The 25207-nt window shown below is 36.1% G+C and overlaps 1 protein-coding gene across 1 annotated transcript in view; it reads right to left on the bottom strand.

Moving 5' to 3' along the window:
- Window positions 1-536: 536 nt before the first annotated feature.
- LOC126474375 (uncharacterized) overlaps window positions 537-25207 on the bottom strand; it is a 60284-nt gene continuing 35613 nt past the window's right edge. Inside the window, exons 4-5 of the mRNA XM_050101842.1 lie at window positions 851-937; window positions 537-566 (exon numbers count right to left, since the gene is read on the bottom strand). Coding sequence (XP_049957799.1) covers window positions 537-566; window positions 851-937 — 117 coding nt within the window. The remainder of the gene's footprint in view (window positions 567-850; window positions 938-25207) is intronic.

Below are 25207 nucleotides of genomic sequence, written 5' to 3'. Positions count from 1 at the left end.
GTCTGTTGAAATCCCATACTGAGACAAGTAATTCTAGAAGAATTTTTGTAGCCAGTAATATGATTAGAGTAAATGAGTGGTCAGACTCTGCAATAGCATTTAACACTTCACATGTATAATGATAAAGGTGAAATAGTTCATGGGTGAATGGCTGGATGTCTGTGTCCAACAGGCACAGTATTGTGGAAAGTGGAAAAAGTGGGTTGCAACACCAGGGCTCCAGAAATACGGAAATTGGATGGGGAGAAATCAGTACTGTATGGAGCATGTGTAAGGATATGCTACAGAACTTCCACTAAGAAGCCATCACATAGGCTCCACACTGTCCCAATCTCTCCCCACACAATTTCAGTCCTCACTGAAATGTAAATATCACAGACCCCTGTTATGTTGTCTTCGCAAGACATGAAACAATTTTAGTCACAAGTATTTTGTTAAATTACTCTGATAACTAGATACTCAGAAGTACAGTTCTGGGCAGCAACTTCTGTCTATTGCTTGCAAACATGGTCTGTAAAGGCTTCATAACAAAAGTTTTAATAGTTTTTCAGATCAGGTTTCTGTAGCTATATGTATGAAAAAGTCATTAGTACTATTTTTGCGAGTGTTGTTGTGGAGGTAATTATAAGATCAGAGCCAATGGACATAAACTGGTATCTGTTTTACCTTTTTTATGTATGGTTGTCTTGCTCCATTTGTCCTTGTTTCACCAATTTCTGTTTGTACAATCTTCCATATCAATATCTGTGTGTGTGTGTGTGTGTGTGTGAGAGAGAGAGAGAGAGAGAGAGAGAGAGAGAGATTAGTGGCAATAGTAGCCACTACAACAGAACAAACAATATTTTATTACCTTCACACTTTCAAGGGTTGCCCTAATGGGATCACTCTTCAAAGACTGGCACAGGACAGTAGATGTAGTATTTCCTGCTTGCAAGGTCTGAAAATTTGGAAACAGTTTAATAATTAATCAGGGATGTAATAAAGACATTATGCAGTGTATCAGAGTATTACTACATTGTCAAATAAACACTGGTTGTCCAGAAAATAACTTTTCTTGTTAAGAAAAAAGAGAGAGAGAATACAGGCATCTGGAAACATTTATTATAACAAATAGAACAATCATTGAATTATAGGGTAACATCACTATTGGTTTAAATGGAAGGGTGTAAATGATCAGTCCCAGGTAACAGGTAAGTTTAATAACCATTTGAAAATGTAGAAAATCCAGGGACAAGCATCACAAGAGAAAAGCCAAGCAGATGTTCAGAACCTCACATAAAATTCAATCATATGGATGTCTCACCCCCTTCTCCTTCCAAAGTTAAGGAAATTACATATTCTCTCAAAAATAAAAGCTCATCAGGATTTGCTGTATTTCTAACAGTGTATTAAAGACTTGTTGCCATATAATAAGTGATGCCTCTACTGAAAAACTCCCTTGTTAAATTCATTTCACTGTGAACCTAATTTTCAAAGAAACTGTTAAGAAAGTGATGTACTCTAAACTACTATCCTAATACGAACATAAATAATATCCTTATTTAATAACAGTTTGGATTTAGAAGAGTTGCTCATGTCAGAATGCCATTTACACATTCACTCACAAAACTTCACAAGTATTAAGTAACAGGATAGCACCAGATGGTATTTTCTATTACCGACCTGAGGCATTGTACTGCATGAATCATAGCACCCTCCTAGAAGCACTGAGATTTTATGGAATGGATGATGTCACAGCTAACAAGAAAGAATTCAACCAATCTATGCAAGGGAGATTTCTCTTGCAGGGGAGAAACCATTTATAGGGCTTTTAGACTCAATTTATAATATGAAGACACTGACATCAATCATGAATTGTACCATATGCTATAATGGTGGATTAGTATTTGGTGATAAAGTCAAGAGATGGATTATGTGATACATTTGGGGTAGTGCAGAAACATTACATCAATCTGTCAGTAATTAACATGAGCATTCCCTTCAATCATCATTTCTGATAATATGAAATGACAGTATTTCTCATGCAGAGTCATCTGTTTAATTAAAAAATCAAAGTGAGATTTATTTAACTGCTTCACACAATAATTCTGTTGTCTAGAATCCATAAAATATGCAGTATGTAATTTGCAAAATTTTGAAGTTACAGATATTAAATTTTTAAAAAATTCTGGTAAAAATTTGCTATTCAGAAGGTAAATATTTGTTATGTGACTGAAATAAGCTAACTGATTTCTGTGGAAAAAATGTTCTTAAAAATTCATAAAAGTTGCTTGATTGATAATTTCAAATTCATTTAAACAATAACAGTTTTTATTTTGTAGCATTAAAATTGTCATTACCAAAATATATTATTTTGTGAAAACAGAAGCCTTCATTAAAATGTTATTACAAAAAATGTTCTTCCAGTACTTTCTGGCAGATAACCATAGGTTATAAATAGTCAGGGTGCATGCCAGCTTCAGACCTTCTGTTATCTGTTTCAAGACATGTAAAGAGTATGTCATGTGTTTTGCGAAGAAATTATCCTGAGATAGGTGTTAAAACTGTGAACTGTGTGTTTTTAGAAGGAGTGACTAAATGAAAAATAAAAAATGGGTTTACTGAAAATTAGTGTTTTAATCACCACATTCACCAACTTGGGAACCCTGGATAATAATAATGTAACACTATCTGCAAATGAATTCCAAGCCACAGACAAGGAACAAATATAAAAATTCAGTATTGTTTGCTGCTCGACCACCTGATCCAGAGTATGCCAACCCGTTGTGCGACCTGTGTACGTGTGCATGGTGATCATATCCCATATTGATGTTGGGGTACATGCGCAGTAAACAGTGACTTTTGTAGTACATTTGTTTAGGGACGGTTTTCTCACTCCCACTCTCCACAAAACCTTATCATTAACTCAAATAGGTGTAATCAGTGCTAAAACAGCACAAAGAGGTGAAAAGAGGACATGGGTCTTGAAGCATTATTAAGGCACATGCAATACTTAAAAGGTATCAAAAGATAAATGGTATAATATTTGCTGGTTATTTGGAAAGTGAGATGTTACAGGTTCTACAAGGCTCAATTCCAGGTCAAGTATTCTTTCTCACATAAGTAAACAACCTTCTGTTTAACAAACTAACATAATTAGTTTTTTTTCTGGATGGTACCAGACATGAAATCATGGATAACAGCAACTGAGGTTTGGCTTGTTCTATGCACCCGACATCACATATTCTCCAACAGCCAATGAGTGTTCAGTAACATTGTGAATGCTCTGCTGTGTATGTGGTAGCCAGTGTGAGCATTAAACACAATTGCAGCTAGTTATTTAATGAATTTTCATTCAGTTTTTGAGTTGTCATGGCTGATGATGGTGCTAAGTGACAAATTCTACACAATCAAGTGAGAAACATACACAATTTTTTGGATGCACAGTTTCTTCAACCACAAAGCCCTTCTATGAATGTACTGCAACTTTGCTTGGAACTGGTAACACTGCAAATCATCCTGTACATGCCTTGACCTGTGCAGTGTGTCATCGTTCATGAATCAGGATAATCAATCCAAACAGCTACAGGAAAAAGCAGTAAATAATATTTTTAGAAGTATTATTTATTGGTTTTATGCAAAGAATCTCACTCTCAGTTTCAAACCAACACAACCCGTACAGTTCTGCACATCGAGAGGTACCACATCAGTGACAAACTTATGGTGAGGAAATAATCATTATGGTAGAAAAAACAAAAATTATTAGGTTTCCATTTGATGAGAATTTAAACTGAAAAAAGATATTTTTGAACTCCTCAACCAAGTTCAGTCAAGCAGACCAGTCAGTTATTTGAGACATCTTGCATATTTTCATTCAATTATGTTGTATGGAATAATGCTTGGTGTAACTAATCCTTAACAAAAAAATTTTTCATTGATCAAAAATGTGACTGATGAATAATATGTGTTGTTCACCCACAATCATTTTGCAGACATTTAGTTAATGAGTTAGGCAAGAAACTCAAGAAGTTTGTTGTCAATAACCCTCTACAATTCAAAAGGACAAATGATGTACATAATTAACCCTTTCAGGCCCGAATTTTTTCTGGAGGAAGGAAAATTTTTGTAATTACTGTAATGGACTTGGATGATTTTTTAATGAATTTAGAAGCGACATTTATAGAAAGATATGTTACCATTTTAGAAAAAAAATTTGTACACATTTGTGTACACTGGGTCTCAATCAACACTGAAATCATAGCAGACAAAACTAATTTATTTAAACATTACACATAAATTTGAAATCATTTACACACATAATATATGCAAAATTCACCATAGTTTTAATTAAAAATGAAATGAGTCAGGAATTATGTTCATCATGAGGTTCTAATTGACATGAGATGAACGGAAACAGTTTTTTTCCTTTGACAAACAAAGATGTACATTACACTTTTCACATTTTATTCGTGAACGTCCCTTGCATGCCGGAAATTTGCACCTGGTAGGCAGTGCACCACTTTCATGAAGAGGCAAGTGTTGTGTTCCATCCTACTGAATCTCTTCAGGAGGCCTAGTTTCTCCTCTCGTCTTTGAACAGGTGTACCTGGAGGTGTGGCAGATGGTTGGACTCGTTTTCTATATGAGGTATTCATCCCACTTAGCACTAGAACATCAGCCAGCTTCATAAATTGTCAAAATATATCTTATGCCCCATTTGGTTTTTTACTCTCTGGGCCAATTGTAAAACTACTGTTGGACCTTGGCCAAATTCCTTCAACAAAGATGTCTGAAATTCAGTCGATGCTCCCTGATAAAGAATAAAATCAAAGGCTTGTCCACTCTTACCACATAACATGTACATTTTGATACCCCACGGAGAAGGCTTTCCCTTCACATACTATTTTACTGACAGCTTCCCTGTGAATGGGATCGTTGCCTCATCAACAGCAAGCTCTTCCTCCACAGATAACTCCAAACATTTGTTACGGATGGCAGAATGTATAGGCCGAACTTTATAGAACTTGTCTTTATTGTCTGCTGGTATAGCCATGTTGTTAACAAGATGTAAATTTGTTCTGAGTTGGAAGAATCTATATTGGGCATACTATCCAAGAATAATTGCATTTTCAATGTTGTGCCCCAATACATTCGGACTCTAGGAAATTTTAGAGTTCCCACAATTATATGAAGCCCAAACAAGATTTGGAGTTACGCTGGTGTAGTTTGTTTCAAATTGCTAATTGTTCCAATCTGTTAGGCATATAGATTTGTCATCTCAGCCATAGTACTGAACAGATCATTGGTAATGTACTTGCTGAAATAAGTTGAAGGAGAAAGTATTTCCTGTTCTTCAATACATTGTTCCCATTCATAATATGAATCCAGTATAGAGAGAGGACGATGACGCCACTTGATGTCCTTTTTTCTGACAAAATATATTTTACATCACTGAGCTCATTGTTGGTAAGTGGATCACTGTCTCGAATATCATTATCGTTGTTATCATTGTCACTGCACACACCACTTTCATTATTTGCAGTTGACTCATCATTGGTTTCTCCCCTGTTTATTTTGTTAGCCCTCACTCCCACTTCCTTCTCTCTTGAAGTGCAGGAGGATTCTACATCAGGAACTGATTCTTCATCTGATGATAAATCGAAATCTGACACCTCTCCATTCATTCAGCAGCATCTCTAAAATGGCATCTGCATCTCGCTCAATGTTAAAATACTGTTTCTTCGACATGATGAACAGAACTGAAATATTCACAAATAATAATATCAGTAGTGGTATTTCCCTAAAATAACAATTTACAGTAGACCTAACGACATTATCATCAACTGGTGCTTCAATTCTATGCCTGTTTTCCTAATTGTTGCTCATAACAATACTTAGTAATATAACATACTTCATATGTTGTGAATAAATCCCAGTCAAAACTCATACAATCATCAGGATAAAAAGAAACTGTTCCAACAAGTACTTCATGTGAAGGAAACACAAGATACTCAATGTTATGTAAAACATTGTTCTTGAGACCTCATGGCTACAATTGTGCACACAGAAAAACATCGCTTCTTTTTGTTGACTAAAACAAATGTTTTTGAAATATTGATTGTTGTAATAAATAAATCGAACATTCTACAATGTTCATGCAAAACAACAATACTTGTACTCAACTATACTGTGGGTTATAGCTTACCAAAGACTACCAGGTACTTTCAAAGTCACAAACTGCTCTGCACTGCCACATTAATCTGTTGATATGTTTATAGCACTGCACAACAGATGGCAACACTTGTGCACGGTGAAAAGAATGAACATTCACAAATGTGTACGTCAGCTCCCAATTGAGGAAAAATATTTCTATTGTAGTTTAGATGTCGTGAAAATTAATGTACACAATTGTAACCACAGGGTCTGAAAGGGTTAAAATACTAGAAGGAAAAATGGCATTCATTATTACACATTATGGTTGTCTTCAGCTCAAAAAGGTTTGCACAATACTACTACCAAAAATGTTGATTATTTAACCAATGATATAAAATATCTGACTGATTAAGTTAAATTTAAAAATAAACTGCAAAAGTTTCTGCTTGACAATGCTTTCTATTAGAGATGGTAGTTATTGCTGAAATAACCAGTTTTGAGTTATACCGGTTCTTTTCCATACCAGTTTAACCTGACTGTGAAAACTGCTCAAAATAAACAGTTTCTGAAATGGCCAGTTTTCTGTCTTTTTTATTTTTATTTTTTAATTCCTATCTTTTTCCATAATAAGCATGGAAATCAAAGATCAAAAAATTCTTACTCAGTTTCAAGATACATAGAAACATTAAATTAAACAGGCACATACAGGAAAACTTAGTCCATCCACCACTTGCTGCTTTTCTCGAAAGGTGATAAGTGGTTGAATACTACAAAGAATTACTAGTATTCTCCTATTGATTCTATTTTTTTTTTAATTCTGCTCAAAAATCTCGTTGTAATTGGGGATCATACCACTATTTGGGCATTACAGACAGTGCCAAAAGTTGAAAACTAAAAACTCTGTTTTTCATGTCAATATGTCTGTTTTCAGGGGCTACAAACATATGCCGACACAGGCGTCAATCATTTACTTTATATTGTAATTGTATATTACGAATGAATTGTTGGTTTTTAATTCATTACTGTTACCATAATTTCCTTCCTATTTTATTATTTAATAGAAATGGCAGGCATATCAGTAATCTTTTAAAGCAAGTCTCTGGTTCAGTCCTTCCACTCAACTCAGAACCAAAGGCCCATATTCAGTTCTGGGGACAATGCTGCTAATTGTGCGCTTCGTTGAAACTCCATGCACAAGGCTGGGTTCTCAACCTTCTCTGCCTGTCGCGGGAATGAGCCAAATACAGCTTCGAAGCCTAGAGGACAGGCATAACTGCAGATTCTGGCACACATTGGAACAAATGATGCTTATCATTTGGGGTCTGAGATCACTTGGGTCATTCCAGCAACAGGCAGAGAAGGTTAAGAAGAGCAGCCATGTGTATGGAGTTTCAACAACCTCACAATTTCCAGTATTGTACCCAGAACAGATTTTGGCCTTTTGGTTCTGAGTTGAGTGGAAGGACTGAACCAGAGACTTCAAAGGTTCTGTGACAAGCCAGACTGTGACTTCGTGGACTTGTGTGCCATAGGGTTGAGAACTGTTGGGTCCCCCTAAATGGGTCAGTTGTGCACTACATGTTACTCAGGTAGTTAATTTGTGGGGTGTGCACAAGGGCTTTTTAGATCAGGTGACTCTATATCCAATCCAGATAGTGATAGCTGTAGGAAACCCAGAAGTATTAGTGCAAGACTGAAGGAAATGTCTCCCACAGGTGAGAGTATTAAAATGCTATTGGTTAACTGCCAAAGCATTTGCAACAAAGTGGCAGAGTTTGTAGTTCTCCTGGAAATCAGTGAAGCTCACATAAAACTGGGTATGGAAACCTGGTTGAAACCTGAAAGTAATAGCAGTGAGATTTTTGGGGAAAATTTGCATGTATATCAAAAGGATAGGCAAAAGGCAATGGAAATGCAGGGAGTGTCACAATCCACAAGATACTCAAATCCACCAAAATAGAAATTAAAGCTGCTTTTGAGGTGACTTGGGAAAGGCTCAGTATCATGGGTGTGCATAAAATGATAATTGGATCCTTCATCACCCACCAGACTGATCTCCTCATGTAACCCAAAACTTTAGAGAAAACCTCACTTCATTTGTACGTTAAGTCCCCCAATCATACTGTAATCATCAGTGGAGACTTTAATCATCCAACAATTAGTTGGGAAAATTACAGTTTTGTTAAGTGTTTCGCATGATAAGACATACTGTGAAACATTACTAAATGCCTACTCCGAAAACTACCTAGAACAGATAGTTAGGAACCCAACTTGTGACGAGAATATATTGGATCTAATAACAGCAAACAGACCAAACCTCTTTAAGGATGTCTGCATGGAAACATATGTTACCATGATGCGGTTGTGGCAGCAATGATTGCCAAAGTACAAATGACAACTAAAACAAACAGAAAGATACATAAGTTCAGTAAAATAGATAAAAAAATCAGTATGTCAGATCTCAATGAGGAATCTGAAACTTTCAGCACAAGGTAGGAGCATGTAGAGGAAGTATGGTTCAAGTTAAAAAGAATAGTTAACCATGCACTGGACAGATATGTACCCAATAGAACAGATCCTCTATAGTATACAGGCACTGTAAAGAAACTTGTAAAGAAAGAGACGTTACTGAATAATAAGTGTAAACAAAGCTTAGGGCTACAGACAGAGATACTGAATGAAATGCAATTGGCTGTCAAGAGAGCAATGGGAATGAAATGCGTTTGGCTGTCAAGAGAGCAATGCATGATGCCTTCAGTGACTACCATAACAGAATACTGTCAATTGTCTTTCACAGAACTCAAAGAAATTCTAGTCATATGTAAATGCTGTCAGTGGCACCAAAGTTAAGTGTCCAGTCCCTAGTGATTGAGATAGGAGCTGCAATTGAGGTTAACAGAGCAAAAGCGGAAATGCTTACCTCCATTTTCAAATGTTCCTTTACAAAGGAAAACACAGGAGAATTGCCCCAATTTAATCCTTGCACTACTAAAAAGATGAATGAAAAAAGTATTAGTGTCAGTGGTGTTGAGAAAAGGCAGATACCATTAAAACTGAACAAAGCTCCAAGGATGAATGGAATCCGTCAGATTCTATATTGAATTTGCAGCTGTGTTAGCCCCCATTCTAACTATAATCTATCATGGATCCCTCAAACAAAATACCATGTCCAGTTCTTGGACAGAAGCACAAGTCATATCCATCTACAAGAAGTGTAGTAGAAGTGATCCACATAACTAACATAAAATATCCTTGATACCAATTTGTTGCAGAATTTTAATACATATTCTGAACTTGAACAGAATGAGGTATCTTGAACAGAATGACCTCCTCTATGCCAACCAGCATGGACACTTTTTTCACGACATACTGAAAGCTTTGGATCTTTTCAACCAGATAGATGCAGTATTTCTTGATTTCCAAAAAGCATTTGACTCAATACCACACCTACACTTACTATAAAAAATATGGTCATATGGTGTATCAAGTGAAATTTGTGATTGGAGTGAGGACTTTTTGGCAGGGAGGGCACAGCATGATATCTTGGATGGCAAGTCATCATAAGATGTAAAGTAAATTCAGGTATGCCCACCCCAGGGAAGTGTGTTGGGACTCTTGCTGTTCATGTTTTATACTAATGACCTTGCAGACAATATTTTAACAGTAACCTCGGGGTTTCTGCAGATGATTTAGTTATCTATAATGAAGTACTATCTGAAAGAAGCTGCACAAATATTGTCAGCTCTTAATAAGATTTCAATGTGGTGCAGAAATTTAACCTCAGGTTATTTGAAGAGTATAGCTACAGAAGTAGATGTAAATGAAGCATTGTACTTCATTGCTACATCACTTCTTCAAAATATTTGCAGACTAGGGTTGGTGTCATTCTGCCATACAACAGATGTCTGGTGACAACAGAGCGGAACTGCCTTATAGTCCAGGTGGGGACAAGTCTTGCACACTGCACCTACATACCTACCTTAACCCACAACTCACAGCAACAGGGATATTGTTGTCTCAGCAATGCTGCACCAACGCTTATGTGTTTGTTACTCATTTCTTTCTGCATTATTATTAAAATAGCACTGATGGCTTTTCCCATTTTCTATAATAATGAAATATTTCAAACCAATGTAAATTTTATGAATAAAAATTACTGCTTTTTAAAAAAGGCTTATGTAGAAATGGAAAATTTTAACTCTTGTTATTTTTTTACTGGGGTTTTAGAAAAAAAATAAAAAGCACCTGTTATAACCAAGACCAAAAAAATACAAAAAATACTGGAAGAAATAATAACCTTACAAATAATCCATGGATCATAAAACCAACTAGATACACAAATGAAATTGAAGGCTTATGTAGAAATGGAAAATTTTAACTCTGTTATTTTTTTACTGGGGTTTTAGCAAAAAATAAAAAGCACCTGTTATAACCACGACCACAAAAATACAAAAAATACTGGAAGAAATAATAACCTTACAAATGATCCATGGATCATAAAACCAACTAGATACACAAATGAAATTGAAACACTTCTCATGCCATAGTATCAACTTTTATATTCATGTGTCAAAGAAGTGTGTGTCCTGGGACTGGATTGGAGGACATGTTTGCAGTTCTTTCTCACCAGCACTTTTTGTGCTGTTTGGAAACAGAGAAATTTTTATGATGAAAAATAAAGGAAATTGATGGAGGCAGTAACAGGAATATTGAATGGACAAGTACTGCACAAATTGGATGAGGTATCGAATATATTGCTTCCCCCTACTTATACCTCCTGAGGAGATCACGAATGTAAAATTAGAGAGATTAGAGCGTGCACGGAGGCTTTCAGACAGTCGTTCTTCCCGCGAACCATACGCGACTGGAACAGGAAAGGGAGGTAATGACAGTGGCACGTGAAGTGCCCTCCACCACACACCGTTGGGTGGCTTGCGGAGTATAAATGTAGATGTAGATGTAGACTGTCTTGAGATGCTTACTCATATACAGCTAAGCATTGTCATGGAACTGTGTGCCATTTCCAGGGACCATTTCTTGCCTCTTTTTGAAAATGGCTTCTGATAATTAACCATTGTTTCATAATATTGTGCAACATTCACTTTTTATTTCACACAACAAGAAGTCAGTGAGCAGATGGTCTACTAGGTCATCATCAATGCAAGATGGCCACTCAAGGCATTCTCCATCATGTACATTTCGACAGATTTCAGGAAACTGCGTATATATTGGACTAACCGGATGATAATTTGGATTGGCACTAAGTTCTACCTATTTGAGAACTTTATCACAGACACAAGATTACATTTGATGGGAGAAGTGCCATTTAAGCCACAGAAACAGTGGTGCTGGGAGCAATCAGGATCAGCCAACTGCCACATGATTAACCCCAACTGAATTTTTTACACATATGCAGTCATATTTCACACTGCAAAGTCATATTTCACACTGCAAAGTCATATTTCACACTGCATGTCCTGTTATCTTAAAACAGTGTGTAAAACTTTCTTTCTCGTAACTCCTTATATTTATTATTCATATATTTCAAACAAATAAAATTCATTTAGAAACCAGTGGTAGTTTCACTGGTATCTCTCATTATCCAATGCATATTCTTGCATTTGGTGCATTTTTGTCCACTGTCCTATAATTAATTTTAAAGAAAATTCCAGAAACAGCTGAAACTGTTAAAACTGAACAAGACCCCAGAGCCCAAAGGGATCCCCACAGGATTATATATAGAACTTGCAGCTGAGTTAGCGCCCCATTTAATCATAATAGAAAAATGAAGATGACCAAAATGACATAATGGTTAGTCTGGACTTAGTGCCAGTTTTTATGAGGGTGCCAGTGCAAGACATGCTAGATCTTTTGGACCAATGATTCCCATCTGGGATCATCAAGCTGTTCCATCATGCCCTAACTATTACGTCATCAAATATGGGGTGTCGAGGAATCCTTTGTACTCAGTTCGCTAGACAATCAAATCAAACAAGTCATATTAGTAAATTTTACTACAAAAAGTAAATGACAATACTTAACTTCACAATTATACAGATTTGTCACAAGTAAAGGATGGATACAAAATAATCGAGCTTCTTCAGTATAAACGATTCCAAGTCTGTGATGCATATAGAGTAGAAGCAAAGTAACTTGAGTTGACACTGCGATAGAACCCACTAGTCTTGAAGCTGCTATTGAACTGGGGCATCACCAGTTGGTCATGGCAGTTATGTATTCTTCTTCATGTAGGTGCCACTGCTGTCGCATTGTCATCCTGCAGAGGAGTCAGTCAGCGTGTGACTGGCTGATGTCTTCTCACAGTCATCTCTTCTCTATTGTTCCCGACTGGCATGCCGGCGCTTGGCTTTATGCCATAATACTAACAATGACTGCACTTCTTGTACTGCAACAAATATTTGGGATGATGGATGACAGTATGATGGAATGACCACCAACAATGACTGTACTACTTGTTCTGCAACAAATATTTGGAATGATGGATGACAGTATGATGGAGTGACATCATCTCCAGCAGTCACATATTTCTTCTGGAGCACTTTGAGAAGCACACACTGAACTCTGTGACATTGCATCGAACTTGCTTCCTATAGTTTGCGGATGACACCTTCCTTATATGGCCTCATGGTCAAAATGTACTTTTAAAGGTAGGTGGCTTGGTCATTCATTGTACAAGAAACAAATGGACACTCATAGGTGCTTGAATGCCAATAGTTTTCACCATGTTGCGCACAAGAGATCACTCCTGAAAATGTTAGTACAAAGAGCAAAAATTATTTCTAACAATGACAACTTACACTCTGAATTGAAGGATTTGAGTTGTGTTACAGGAGAAGGTTACAGCAAGGGAGATATGGCAAATACTTACACATGGCACTGACAAAGGACAGCTTGTAAATTGGCAGAAGAGGCCATGCTGGCTGCATTCCTGTCATACTGTGGGACAATAAGCAGAAGTTGCAATGTATGTGCTGCAGAGACATGGACTGAGATCAAAGTTCTGCCACTCACACAACGTACAAGGTAAACAGCCTCTTAAGGATAACATAGCTCTTCAAGTGCCCAAGTATCTATGCTGTCCCCTGCGAAAGCGCCCACATCTACATAGGTCAAATAATTCACACTGATGCAGAGCATTGTACTGAGCACAAGCAACATATGAAACAAAGGGAGCTTGAGAAGTTTTCCATAGCTGAGCATTGGCTGGAAAATGGAAACAAAATGCAATTTGAAAAGATGAGAGTCTTGGCTCATGATACCATTTGAAGGACGTGGCTGAGATTAGGACAAACAGAAATAATTTTAACAAAGACCAAGGTTGCACAGTAACGCTTTGGGGACAGCCTTTGGATATCAAGTGAAAGCAAAGATGGGTGCTTAATGTTTGTGGATAGGCAGGAGAGGGAACTTCAAACATGGCACCAGACCTCATGCTGCTAGACATCATTGGTCCCAGGGCAGACTGAAGTTGTAACAAGCTATGCAACTCATCTTCCATTCATGTGTCACCTCAGCCCTCTCTTGATTGGTTCCAGATGCTGCAGTTGTACCCATATAAGTGGAAAACTGTGCCAGCCCTGACACTTAGTGGGCTTTTCACTCCTGGCGATGAGGGCAGAGGTAGTTTGAAAGCTCGACTGTTTTCTTTCTAACAGTATGGCTTGTAAACTGTGAAGAGTTTATTCATCCATGCCATTGTGACAGACTCAGAGAATACATAGAATGACTTACATTGTCTTCAAGCTCTTGATTGCCTTTGAGGAACAGGAAACTGCGAAACGGTACACTGGACAAATTGCAAATTATGTTCCTTATATGTGGGTGATTCATTGTGTAGTGGGAGTAGTTTTAGAGATTTTTCCCCAGCTGGTTATCTCAGATTTTGTTCAAATTTCGTGCACAGGCTTCCTAAATGACCAGAGGAAGAAACCCACATTTCTAACAGACAGATTTTAATACTTGGTGCGTAGGGTGACAAACATGGTTGACTTTGAAATATTGACCATACCACATGTAGTTTTATTTTAAAAGTGAAACAAATGTATTTTAATGTGTTGTACATTGATACAATGACAAAACTCACTTAAGTGTTACAGTTTTCTTTTTCTGCATACGGCATTCACATCTGAGTTAGTTGTGCCCATAGCTGCCATGATTTTAAGAAACCACAGATGTGTGGAAAATAAGATGGCACACAATTACAGTTTTTTACTGTAATGCAAGTAATAAAGGTAGCTTGAAAATACCCAAGAGTACAAAATTAGCTAATACCTAAATCATGAAATAAAGTGATTATTTCATAAATAAAAAAATAGCCTGGTAATGAAAATGACTTCCCTCAAGAAAACTGATGTGGTCAGTTTGGGACCCCTAGACCACTTTAACATGGAATCACCCTTATTTTAGATACCATAAGGACTCATTGATTCTATTGCCACTATTTTCTCTTCAGGAGCAACAGACCTGCACACACCTACTCACATTTTGACTATGAGTGGCTTTTATTGGTTGCTGGGGGAATAAAAACTTCATGTAGAAAAAAGAGAATGCTTTATGTTTCACTCAGAAATTTGGATAAACCTCATGATAGGGAACACTACAGATTGTACTGTAACATCCTAAAGAATGTTATTAAAAAATCCAAGAGTATCCAGAATGAGATCTGCCAGGAAGTTTCAATCCAAGAGTATGTTTATCAAATCTGAAATTGACAGATCAAATAATAAAATAAAAACAATCTGGAAGATGGTAAAAAGGGAGACAGGAAAAGTTTCAGAGGATACAGACAGAATCCAAGTGTGTCACAATGGAAGCATGGTAGATGAAGGGGAAATAGTTGCCAATATCTTCAACAATCATTTTCTGACAGCAGCGGATCAAACTGGATGCAAAGAGTCTATGGATGAAGCCATGAACCTTCTACAAAAAGCAGTGCAGAGAAAAATTAGCCTGATGTATGTACCCTACATCACAGCAGATGAGACTGAGAAGGTGAAATGCCAAATGAAAAACAAAAATTCCACTGGTGTACTGAAACATTGCCACAAATATATTCTTAAAGTTCTGTGTCACATATTTAATGAATCTCTAAATCAAGGTACTGTCCCTAGTAGACTAAAATTTGCATTTGTTAAACCACTCTTCAAAAAGGGTGATAAAGCAGAGGTTTCTAACTACCGCCCAATTTCATTGTTAACAAGTCTTTCAAAAATCCTTGAGAAACTTATGTACAATAGAATCATGAATCACCTTAATAAATATAACATCCTTAATAAAAATCAGTTTGGATTCCAGAAGGGTGTTTCAACTGAACAAGCCATTTTCTCATTTCTCAACCAACTCCTTGAATCAATACACAAGAAAATGTCACTATTTGGAATCTTTTGTGATCTGTCAAAAGCATTTGACTGTGTAGGTCACAAGATTCTACTAAGAAAGGCTGAGCATTATGGCCTAAAAGATAACGTAGGGAAGTGGCTTCAGTTCATATCTAGATGACAGAAAACAGAAGGTAGTATTAAACAATTGTACAAAGGCACCTGCCAGCTCTGGTTGGGGTACATTAAAATGTGGAGTGCCGCAGGGCTCGGTGCTTGGTCTCTTACTTTTCTTAATCCTTGCAAATGACCTCCCATTGTGTGTGACACAAGAAGCACACTTCACCCTATTTGCAGATGAAACAACCATTATCATTGACAAGGTCCCCAACTGCAGTCTAGAGAACACTGCAATCACTATATTCCAAATAGTTGTAGATTGGTTCACTGCAAATGGTCTGTCCCTCATGTTAATAAGACTCATTTCATTCAGTTTCAAACAGTAAACAAAAAATTGGAAAATGTTGAAATAAAATGTGGAGACAAAGAAATAGTGAAAGTTGTAACTTCCAAATTTCTGGGTTTACATATTGATAACAAACTAGACTGGTCTGTCCACATCACTGACCTATTTAAAAGACTGAATTCAGCAGCATTTGCCATTCACTCAATTGCATCTGTCTGTGACATGGAAACAATCAAAACTGCATATGTTGGTTATTTCCATTCACTTTTGGCATATGGCATCATATTCTGGGGAAATCAACCACAAGCAAATAAAGTCTTTGTTGCACAGAGGAGGATTATAAGTAGAGTGCATCCTACATCTTCTTGCAGAAATTTATTCAAACAGCTGGAGATCCTCACCATGCCTTGTCAATACATCTTGTCACTAATGTGCTTCATGAACAAAAATTATGCAATTTATAAAATGAATAATGCATACCATGATCACAATACAAGAAGAAAACATGATCTTCACAATGATTTAAAAAATTTCAGCATGGTACAGAAAGGAGTTTATTATTCAAGTATAAAAGTGTTCAATAAACTTCCTGTCCATATCAAATCAGTCATTGTGGATCTTACTATCAAAACAGAGCTAAAACTTTATCTTATGGATAATTCTTTCTATTCTTTACAGGAATTATTTGATAATGTGTTAATACTTCTTGAATTTGTGTTTAATTTCATGCGTATCTGATAGAACTGATTATGTAGATTAGCATATCACTTGTTGGCAGAATATTTTTAGATGAATTACTTTAAATTTGTTTATGTAATCATCTATGTCATTACTGCACTATTATTAATGCAATCATCTATGTCGTTACTGTACTATTATCTGTGTTATCTGAATTTTTGTGTGTAATTATTCAACATGCAGACATCCTTTTTCATGTATCTGCTTATATATGTTAAATTGGTTGCCTTGATCTACATGTGGCTATTACTGTAATAACCTGACACGTTCTACATCCTAGTGATACATTCCCGTCAAGGATCCACGGAACTCAAAAATAAATAAAATAAAATTTACAGATGAAGCAAGGTCTAGGGAGGGTTCTGCTATGTACACCCACCCACTCTACCAACAAGTATTGCAAAGTGTTGTTTAAAATTGGTAACAGGCCTGAGCCAGAGCAACTCTTTTCTACTGATGAGAGGCATATATCATCTATGTCAAACTAAATCATGTGCAGAAAGGGACAGGTTTATTAGTCATCAGAAAATTGAATATTTTGCAAATAATGGCATCCATTAGGTAAATAGTACCAGGAGGTAGCATACAGATAAGTAAGTCATTGCTGCAAAACACTAACATGGATTCTTTACACAAGAATGGAAAAACTTGTAAAAGCCCAGCCAACCTTGGGGAAGATTAGTTTGGATTCCAGAGAAATGTAGGAGCACATGAGACAATGCTGACCCTACTAAATCTCTTAGGAGATAGGTTAAGGAAAGGCAAACCTACTTTTATAGCATTTGTAGACTTATAAAAAACAATTTTGACAATACTGACAGGAACATCTTTGAAATTCTGAAGGTAGCAGAGATAAAATATAGGGAACAAAAGGCTGTTTACAGCTTGCACAGAAATCAGATGACAGTTACATGAACAGAGGGGCATGAAATGGAAGCAGTGGTTGAGAAGGGAGTGGGACAGATTTGTAACATATCTCTGATGTTATTCAGTCTGTACAATGAGCAAGCAATAAAGGAAACCAAAACAAAATTTGGAGTAGGAATTAAAACTTAGAAATAAAACTTGCTCCCAATGACACTGTAATTCTGTCAGAGACAGCAAAGGGCTTGGAAGAGCAGTTGAATGGAATAGACAGTGTCTTGAAAGGAGGATATAAGATGAATGTCAATAAAAGCTATACAAGAGTAATAGAAAATAGTCAAATTAAATCAGGTGATGCTGAGGGGATTAAATTAAGAAATGAGGCACTTAAAGTAGTAGATGGGTTTTGTTATTTGGACAGCAAAATAACTGATAATGGCTGAAGTGGAGGGGATATTAAATGTAGACGCAATCACAAGAAAAGCATTTCTGAAGAAGGGAAATTTGTTAACATCGAATACAGAGATAAGTGTTAGGATTCCTTTTCCGCAATTTGTATGGAATGTAGCCATGTATGTAAGTGAAACATGGACAATGAAAAGTTTGGATGAGGAGAGAACAGAAGCTTTTGAAATGTGATACTGCATGTAACTAATGAGGAAGTGCTGAACAGAACCTAGGAGAAAGGAAACTTGTGGCACAATCTGATAAGAAGGAGGGATCAAATGCTAGAACATATTTTGAGACATCATCAAGGGATTATCAGTTTAGTACTGGAGGAAGTGTGAGGGATACAATTTGTAGAGGGAGACCAAGAGATGAATACTGCAAGCAGATTCAGAAGATTGTAACTTGCAGTAGTTATTTAGAGATGAAGAGACTTCACAAGATAGAGTAGCATGGATAGCTACATCAAACCAGACAGACTGAAGACCACAACACAACTTTATTTTCATGATTCTGACTTTTTTGGTGCAGATTACATTGTATTCTGGAGAGCTGAGTCTCGTAGAGTCCATCATATGTGGGATGCATTTGTGAACAGAGTGCTGTCTACAACATTGGACACACACAACAAAACAATGAACACGTTACTCCTGAAGTCTATAATATTTTGATCATGCATGCTGAGAATTTTCTGACAGAATAACTCTACTGTCACTGTTTCAGACTGACAGCAGAAGGAGATCTTAAAAGGAGGTGTGATGACAAATGTACCTGGAGGGTAGACAAAATTCCATCAGTGAAGTAGTCAAGCCGAAGTGCCTGGTATACCTTACAGTAACTGATATATATGGTGCAGATGGTCACATAAAAGTAATCATTTCATCCAAAATGGGTTGTAACTAACAAACATTTTTCTTGGGTTATTGTTGTGTGTAATATGTATGTATAACCTACACCAACTAAGGATTTGTATTGTTTACTTTGGAAGAGTGAAGGTAATTAGAAACAAACTATGACACAACTATTTATTTAATGCTATATTCAGTATACTGAATTCATAATAAATAACATACACATTTCTGAAATTCTAAAATTTTTGTTTAATTTTATTTGAATTAGGATTTATTGTTCAAGATATAGGTATTATTATATTTGTGAAAGAACATAAGTCATTCAAAATGCATTACTTAAAGGAAAGTCATGAAAACTGTAAAATAAGCAAGCTATGGATTACACAAAGTTTCTGCATAGACAAAAGTTATTTAAAACAATTGTCAATACCTTTTAGAAACATTCTGTTGTTTACTGAAAAAATAGCAAATTTTGTTTAAAATCATATTGTTTCAAAAACTATTAAAAAGTCAAACTCTAGAAAGTTTGTTTACAGATTCAAAATTTAAATTCCAAAAACCATCCTGTTTTAGCATTAAAACAATAGCTGCCTAAACATATACTTTTGTTGAAATATATGTTTTAATTACAGAAATGTGGAAAGTAAAGAAATGCAATCTTCAAAAAAGTTCTGGCATCCACGGTGAGGTTAAATATAGACCATTTTATGTTTTCTTCTAAGAATTGTTTTGGAAGAAAATAAAGATCAAGACTTAAAGTTGCAGAAAGTGTTTCAGCCAAAACAATAACAAACCTGCCACTCTAAATAACCAGATGGAAATGATTTGCCAACTATCAACAAGACAGTGAGAGAAGATAATACATTCATTTAGTATTTTTACATAATTACTGCTTCTTAGTTACAGGCATATAGTGCAACATTGGTTTGTAGTTCCACCAAAAATGTACTTACACCAATTAATGCACAATTTTATGTTAATTACTATTTGGAGGAGCTACTTTACATGTGGTACTGTCTGCACAGGAATCACTTGGTTGACTTGTAAGGAAAAGAATATGCTATATCAATGTGTATATACTTCATAAAGTGGAAATCTTGTTAGCAAATTTCTCAAAAAATTCTTAAATGACTTCCTTCAAATTTTTCCCTATACTCTAATAAACATTCAGATGGGCATAGGCTACATATTTTTAACAACAATGTGTATGTGCAGATGACCTATATGTTGAAAGGGTCATGCCAGGCACCCCATGAACCCTCAAAGAGCAACCAGTTGCAGGTTGTGGCTTGTGTCAAAAATAAATTATGCCTGTGACTAGGGCTCTCAGGTTATTCCTGGATTTGTTGTCAACATTGAATACTATGTGGTTCCTCCAGATGCATTTCAGTAGTACTCCAAATCTGCAATTGTTCCTATGCTGAAACGTTTCATCACAATGATTCGGCTAAGGGGTTGTGGATGATTACTTCACTAAAAGTGTACATCTGTGTTCTGCTACACCTGTATGAAGCAAGAGCACTGAATCCACACAATCTTACAATAAATAACACACAGAAATATTTGAGCTATGGAATGGACGGATGCAGGTGTATATGGACTCAATTCTGCCTTACTTTGAAGGCAATCATGAATAATAGAACATATCTAGTAAATACACATATTTGCAGCACTAGTCTCATTTCTTTTGTGTCAGACCACAAATACAACATTTTCTGACAGATTACATGGAACACATCTGTAGAAGCCAGTTCATCAACTGCCACAGAGTTGACTGATTTTGTTCAATTTTGAAGTTGGTAAAGAGTTGTGTAATAATGTACCCTGACAAGAAGTCCACCAAGCAGTCTTGTTTCATTTTTGGACATTGAATATATTAATACACTATTAAACCCAGTAATGCTTTGCAGTTGATAAATACAGTGTGAAAATTATTGAACTATATGAAAAAAACCTAAATCAGTACCAAACCAAGGCATGCACACACTTTATTCAACACGTAAATGTCACTACAGATATTTGGATTTAGGTTATTACACGTCTGATATGCCTGCCATCAATGGTGATGATGTGTTTCAGCTCAGCAATGGTTTTGGGATTATTGCTGTACACCTTGTCTCTAATATAGCCCCACAAGAAGGAATCGCATGTGTTAAGATCTGTAGAATACCGCGGCCAATCAAGGCCGATGCCAGTGGCCTCTGGGTTCCCCACAGCCAGAATGCGGTCCCCAAAATGCTCTTCCAGAACATCAAACACTCTCCTCCTTTTATGGGGTCAAGCTCCATCTCGCATGAACCACATCTTGTCAAAATCAGGGTCACTTTGGGTAATAGGGATGAAATCATCTTCAAAAATCTTCACGTACCATTTGGTAGTCACCATGCCATCAAAAAATATCACATCGACTATTCTGTGACTACACACTGCACAGCACAGTCACCCTCTGAGGGTGAAGAGACTTCTCAATCGTAAAATGCAGATTCTCAGTCCCCCAAATGCACCAATTTTACTTACTGACAAATACATCCAAATGAAAGTGGGCTTCATTGCTAAACCAAACCATGTTCACATCAAAGTCCAGTTCATCAATTCTGTGGACAATAGTGTTGGCAAAACACAACCAATGTTTTATGGCCCTGGGGCTTAATGGCTGATGGCTTTGAATTTTGTATGGGAAGAGATGCAGATCTCCAACAACAATTTGTTGCAGTGTCTCCCAGTTGATTCCCACCTGTTGTGCAGCTCATTTGATTGATTTCCTGGGACTAGTTTGAAACGCAGCACGTCTTCTCATCTTCAGCTTGAACTCAGTCTCAAAGTTCCTTTCAGCCACAGTTGGGCTATTACTGCTCACATAATAGGCCTTCACAAGCACTATATGCTCAGGCATGCTGTACTGTGACATTTTCACATGCAAATGGCCAACAACAACAAGGCACATGTGCAGGTGCTTACTAATTCCCACCATGCCCTGCTGTCAACCTTACACTTTGAATGTCGTAACACAAACTGGAGTTAGAACAGTTTTATTTCATATAGTTCCACAAGTGTCATCCTGTATGTATGGGAACTGGATATATGTCCCAATCTTCTTTCTCGCTTCTTTCTGCACATCTACTCCTGCCCCTCCCCCCCCTCTATGTCCATCTCTTCATTCCACTCCCCCCCCCCCCCATGTCCATTCAATTCCCACCCCCACCCCCTCCGTTCATATGTCCCTCCCCTTCTCTGTGGCCATAAGCTTTGTTTATTGTTATTGCTAACAAAATCTTGATTGAAATTGGAGTCGTTTAAAATGAATGGTAAATCAGTTGGGATCATTGGTATATAGGGCAGGAGAGACCTCTCCTGCTGCTGGATAGTACCTTCAATGAAAGTATTTTGCATCGTTTTAATCTGTAAATGGGTAGTATTACAAAGTTTTAAATGATTCAGACTCCATAGTAACATTCTAATCATAAAACAGTAAGCCACAAATACAACTGTCCTGTTTTCTGTTGAAATCAATTACAAGGAAGAAACAAAATGGCATATAGTTGAGTACAAGTTGTTTGAAGTGATACATAAGGAGAAAGAATGTACATAAGAGAAACAATTTGTCTAATGTTTTAAATGTGCTGTCATCATACTTAAAACTAACTGTGAGAAGGAAAACAAAATCACACAATTTCATAGCACACCTTTCCTTCCCTGCAGTCAGTTGTGACAGAAAACCTGCACATTGTTGTTAAAAAATATGTAGCCTACGCCCATCTGAATGTTTATTAGAGTATAGGGAAAAATTTGAAGGAAGTCATCTAAGAATTTTTTGAGAAATTTGCTAACAAGATTTCCACTTTATGAAGTATATACACATTGATATAGCATATATTAAAAAAACATGTAGCCTGTCTGTCTGAATGTTTATTACAGTATTATATAAAAATTTCAAGTAAATCAATCAAGAATTTTTTGAGATTGTTGCTAACAACTTCACCCCTTTATACAATACATATATATTTATATACCATATATATTTAAAAATATGTGGCTTATTTGCATCCAAACATTAGAGCATTGTATAACTATTTGAAGGAAATTGCCAAAAAACTTTCTGAGATTCTTGCCAACAAAGATAACAGTGTTTCCCCTCTAGGTAATAGATATATATTTATATACCATATATATAGAAAATATGTTATCTACATCTGTCTGAACATTTATTAGAGTATCATGTAAAAATATGAACTGCTCAAGAACATTTCCAGATTTTTGGTACCAAACCTAAACACATTGTCCTTATATAGTAGCACAGCTTTTATTTACATGTTTATATAGTGTAAATATTTAAAAAAGATGTGTAGGGTATCTGAACATTTATTACAGTATCGTTTAAAAATTTGAAGTAAATAGGTCAGGGACTTTTTGATATTTTTGCTAATAATATTTCCACTTTCTACACTGTGAATGTACCTTATATATTAAAAATATGTAGCTTAAGTCATTAGTAGAATATTGTGTAAAAATTTGAAGTAAACTGGACAAGAAATTTTCGATAATTTTGGTAACAGCCTTAAACACCAACTTATTTTTCTATAGTAGTATAGAGTATAGATTTCAAAGTGAAATAATGTTTGCTGGAATAAATGATAGCACTGGAAGTAAATGGACATAAATTACCACAAAGCAGGACACTTAACAGACAAGGTCTCACACAGGATGTAGATGGGTATGTTCAAGCTTCTGTGTTCAGTTTAAGCAATTTTCTAAGCTGAAATTAGTAGGCCTGAGAGTTAGAACATAATCATGCAGTCACAAACTTAGCCCACATACTGAGGTCAGAATGAAAAATCACTAAAAAGATTCAGGATAGCGGTCAAAACTGAATCAAGACACTTGCACTTATAAAAAATAAAATAAAACACATACAACAGAAAGAAGGGTGGAGGTGGTAATAAGAGGAACAGGGAAACTGTTATGGCAGTATTGTTGGCAAAATAGACATACAAAAGTCGACCAATACACATCACTTGAGAGTGAAATTAAATGCTGCTAACAGGAGTCACATTAATTAGGACAATAAATGTCATATTTGCATCTTCCTTTGAAGAAAATGGCGACAGAAGTAGGAAGAGACGAAAGTGGAGGGAAGAAGAAAAAATTACAATAACAACAACTTAAGAATGCTGGTAAGATACAAAATACGTTTATTTCTTTCAAGAAAAGAGTAGATGATATTAAGTCATTAGTGCTTGCTCAATAATAGAAAATGCATTACACAGTAAAATAAAAGACATGTTAATAATAAAATAGAAATACATATAGGAGAAGCCCAAAAAAATTTAAATATATTGCGTAATTTTCATCTTTACAGTTATAGCCAGCCTTAAGAATTCCCATTTTCTTTTGTAGGAGCTGGAAAACAAGGCAAACAATTAATAGCCACTTCACATGAAGGTGTCATCACTGAAAGTAGATTACCGTTGCCCAGCCAAATCATATATTGCCTTACCTTTAGTCAAATAGATGCCCTCTTCCAAACAATGACATACTGAAGCTCACAAACAAATTAAATTAAGCTATACAATAAAATTAACAGAAGGTACCTTGACGTTAAGTCTGTTGATATCATTAATAGGTTGAAAACACCTCAGGTTTTGATGACAGGGCCCAAAAGCAAATGTGTTCTTGGTTCGGAACCTGCTTCAGTATCTGTCTGAAATGGTTTACTGAAAACATGGATGCCAAATTCAAGATCTGAACACTACTTCTCACAAATGCTAATCAACTGTTCCTCCAACGTGCTGCCTAACTCTGTGGTAGTAGAATGTAATTGCATGGGTAAATCTGCAACATAATAAGAGTAACTTTTTTACAACCACTAGAGATTGATGTTGAATATGACATTATTATTGTTTTGAAATTTGCTTTTCTCACAACACTGACAGCTCAGAAACTGGTTGAATAGTTTGTTTACAGTGAGCATTTAAAGAAAGAGTGTTGTGAAGAAATGAAAAATTCATTCCATTTATGTTGGATGCTTTTTTTATATTTTTGTAAAAGCCTAACTCAGCAACAAAGCCTTGAATGGCTCTGTTCAACTTTTCATGATTGATTCCCCCAAAAAATCTGTTTGCCATTGGTTTGTAGAATCTCTTTATTGTCATACACTTCCATCAGCAACTAATTTTAAGAGAGTCAATCTAATTCAGCTGTTGCTTCAGGAAACATTGATGCTGCATGCAACATGATTCTAAAGGATCAGCTCATAACTTACCATGAATTATAGACATACTAAGAATATCAAATAATGTGTTATACTTTATATAATTTGTTCTCAGTGGACCCTGCACAATTTGATAAACTCAGAAACATACTTGTGTCAATTG

Source organism: Schistocerca serialis, chromosome 4 (assembly GCF_023864345.2).
Source record: "Schistocerca serialis cubense isolate TAMUIC-IGC-003099 chromosome 4, iqSchSeri2.2, whole genome shotgun sequence".
In the NCBI taxonomy this organism is placed as follows: Eukaryota; Metazoa; Arthropoda; class Insecta; order Orthoptera; family Acrididae; genus Schistocerca; species Schistocerca serialis.
This window is presented reverse-complemented; position numbering and strand designations above follow the sequence as displayed.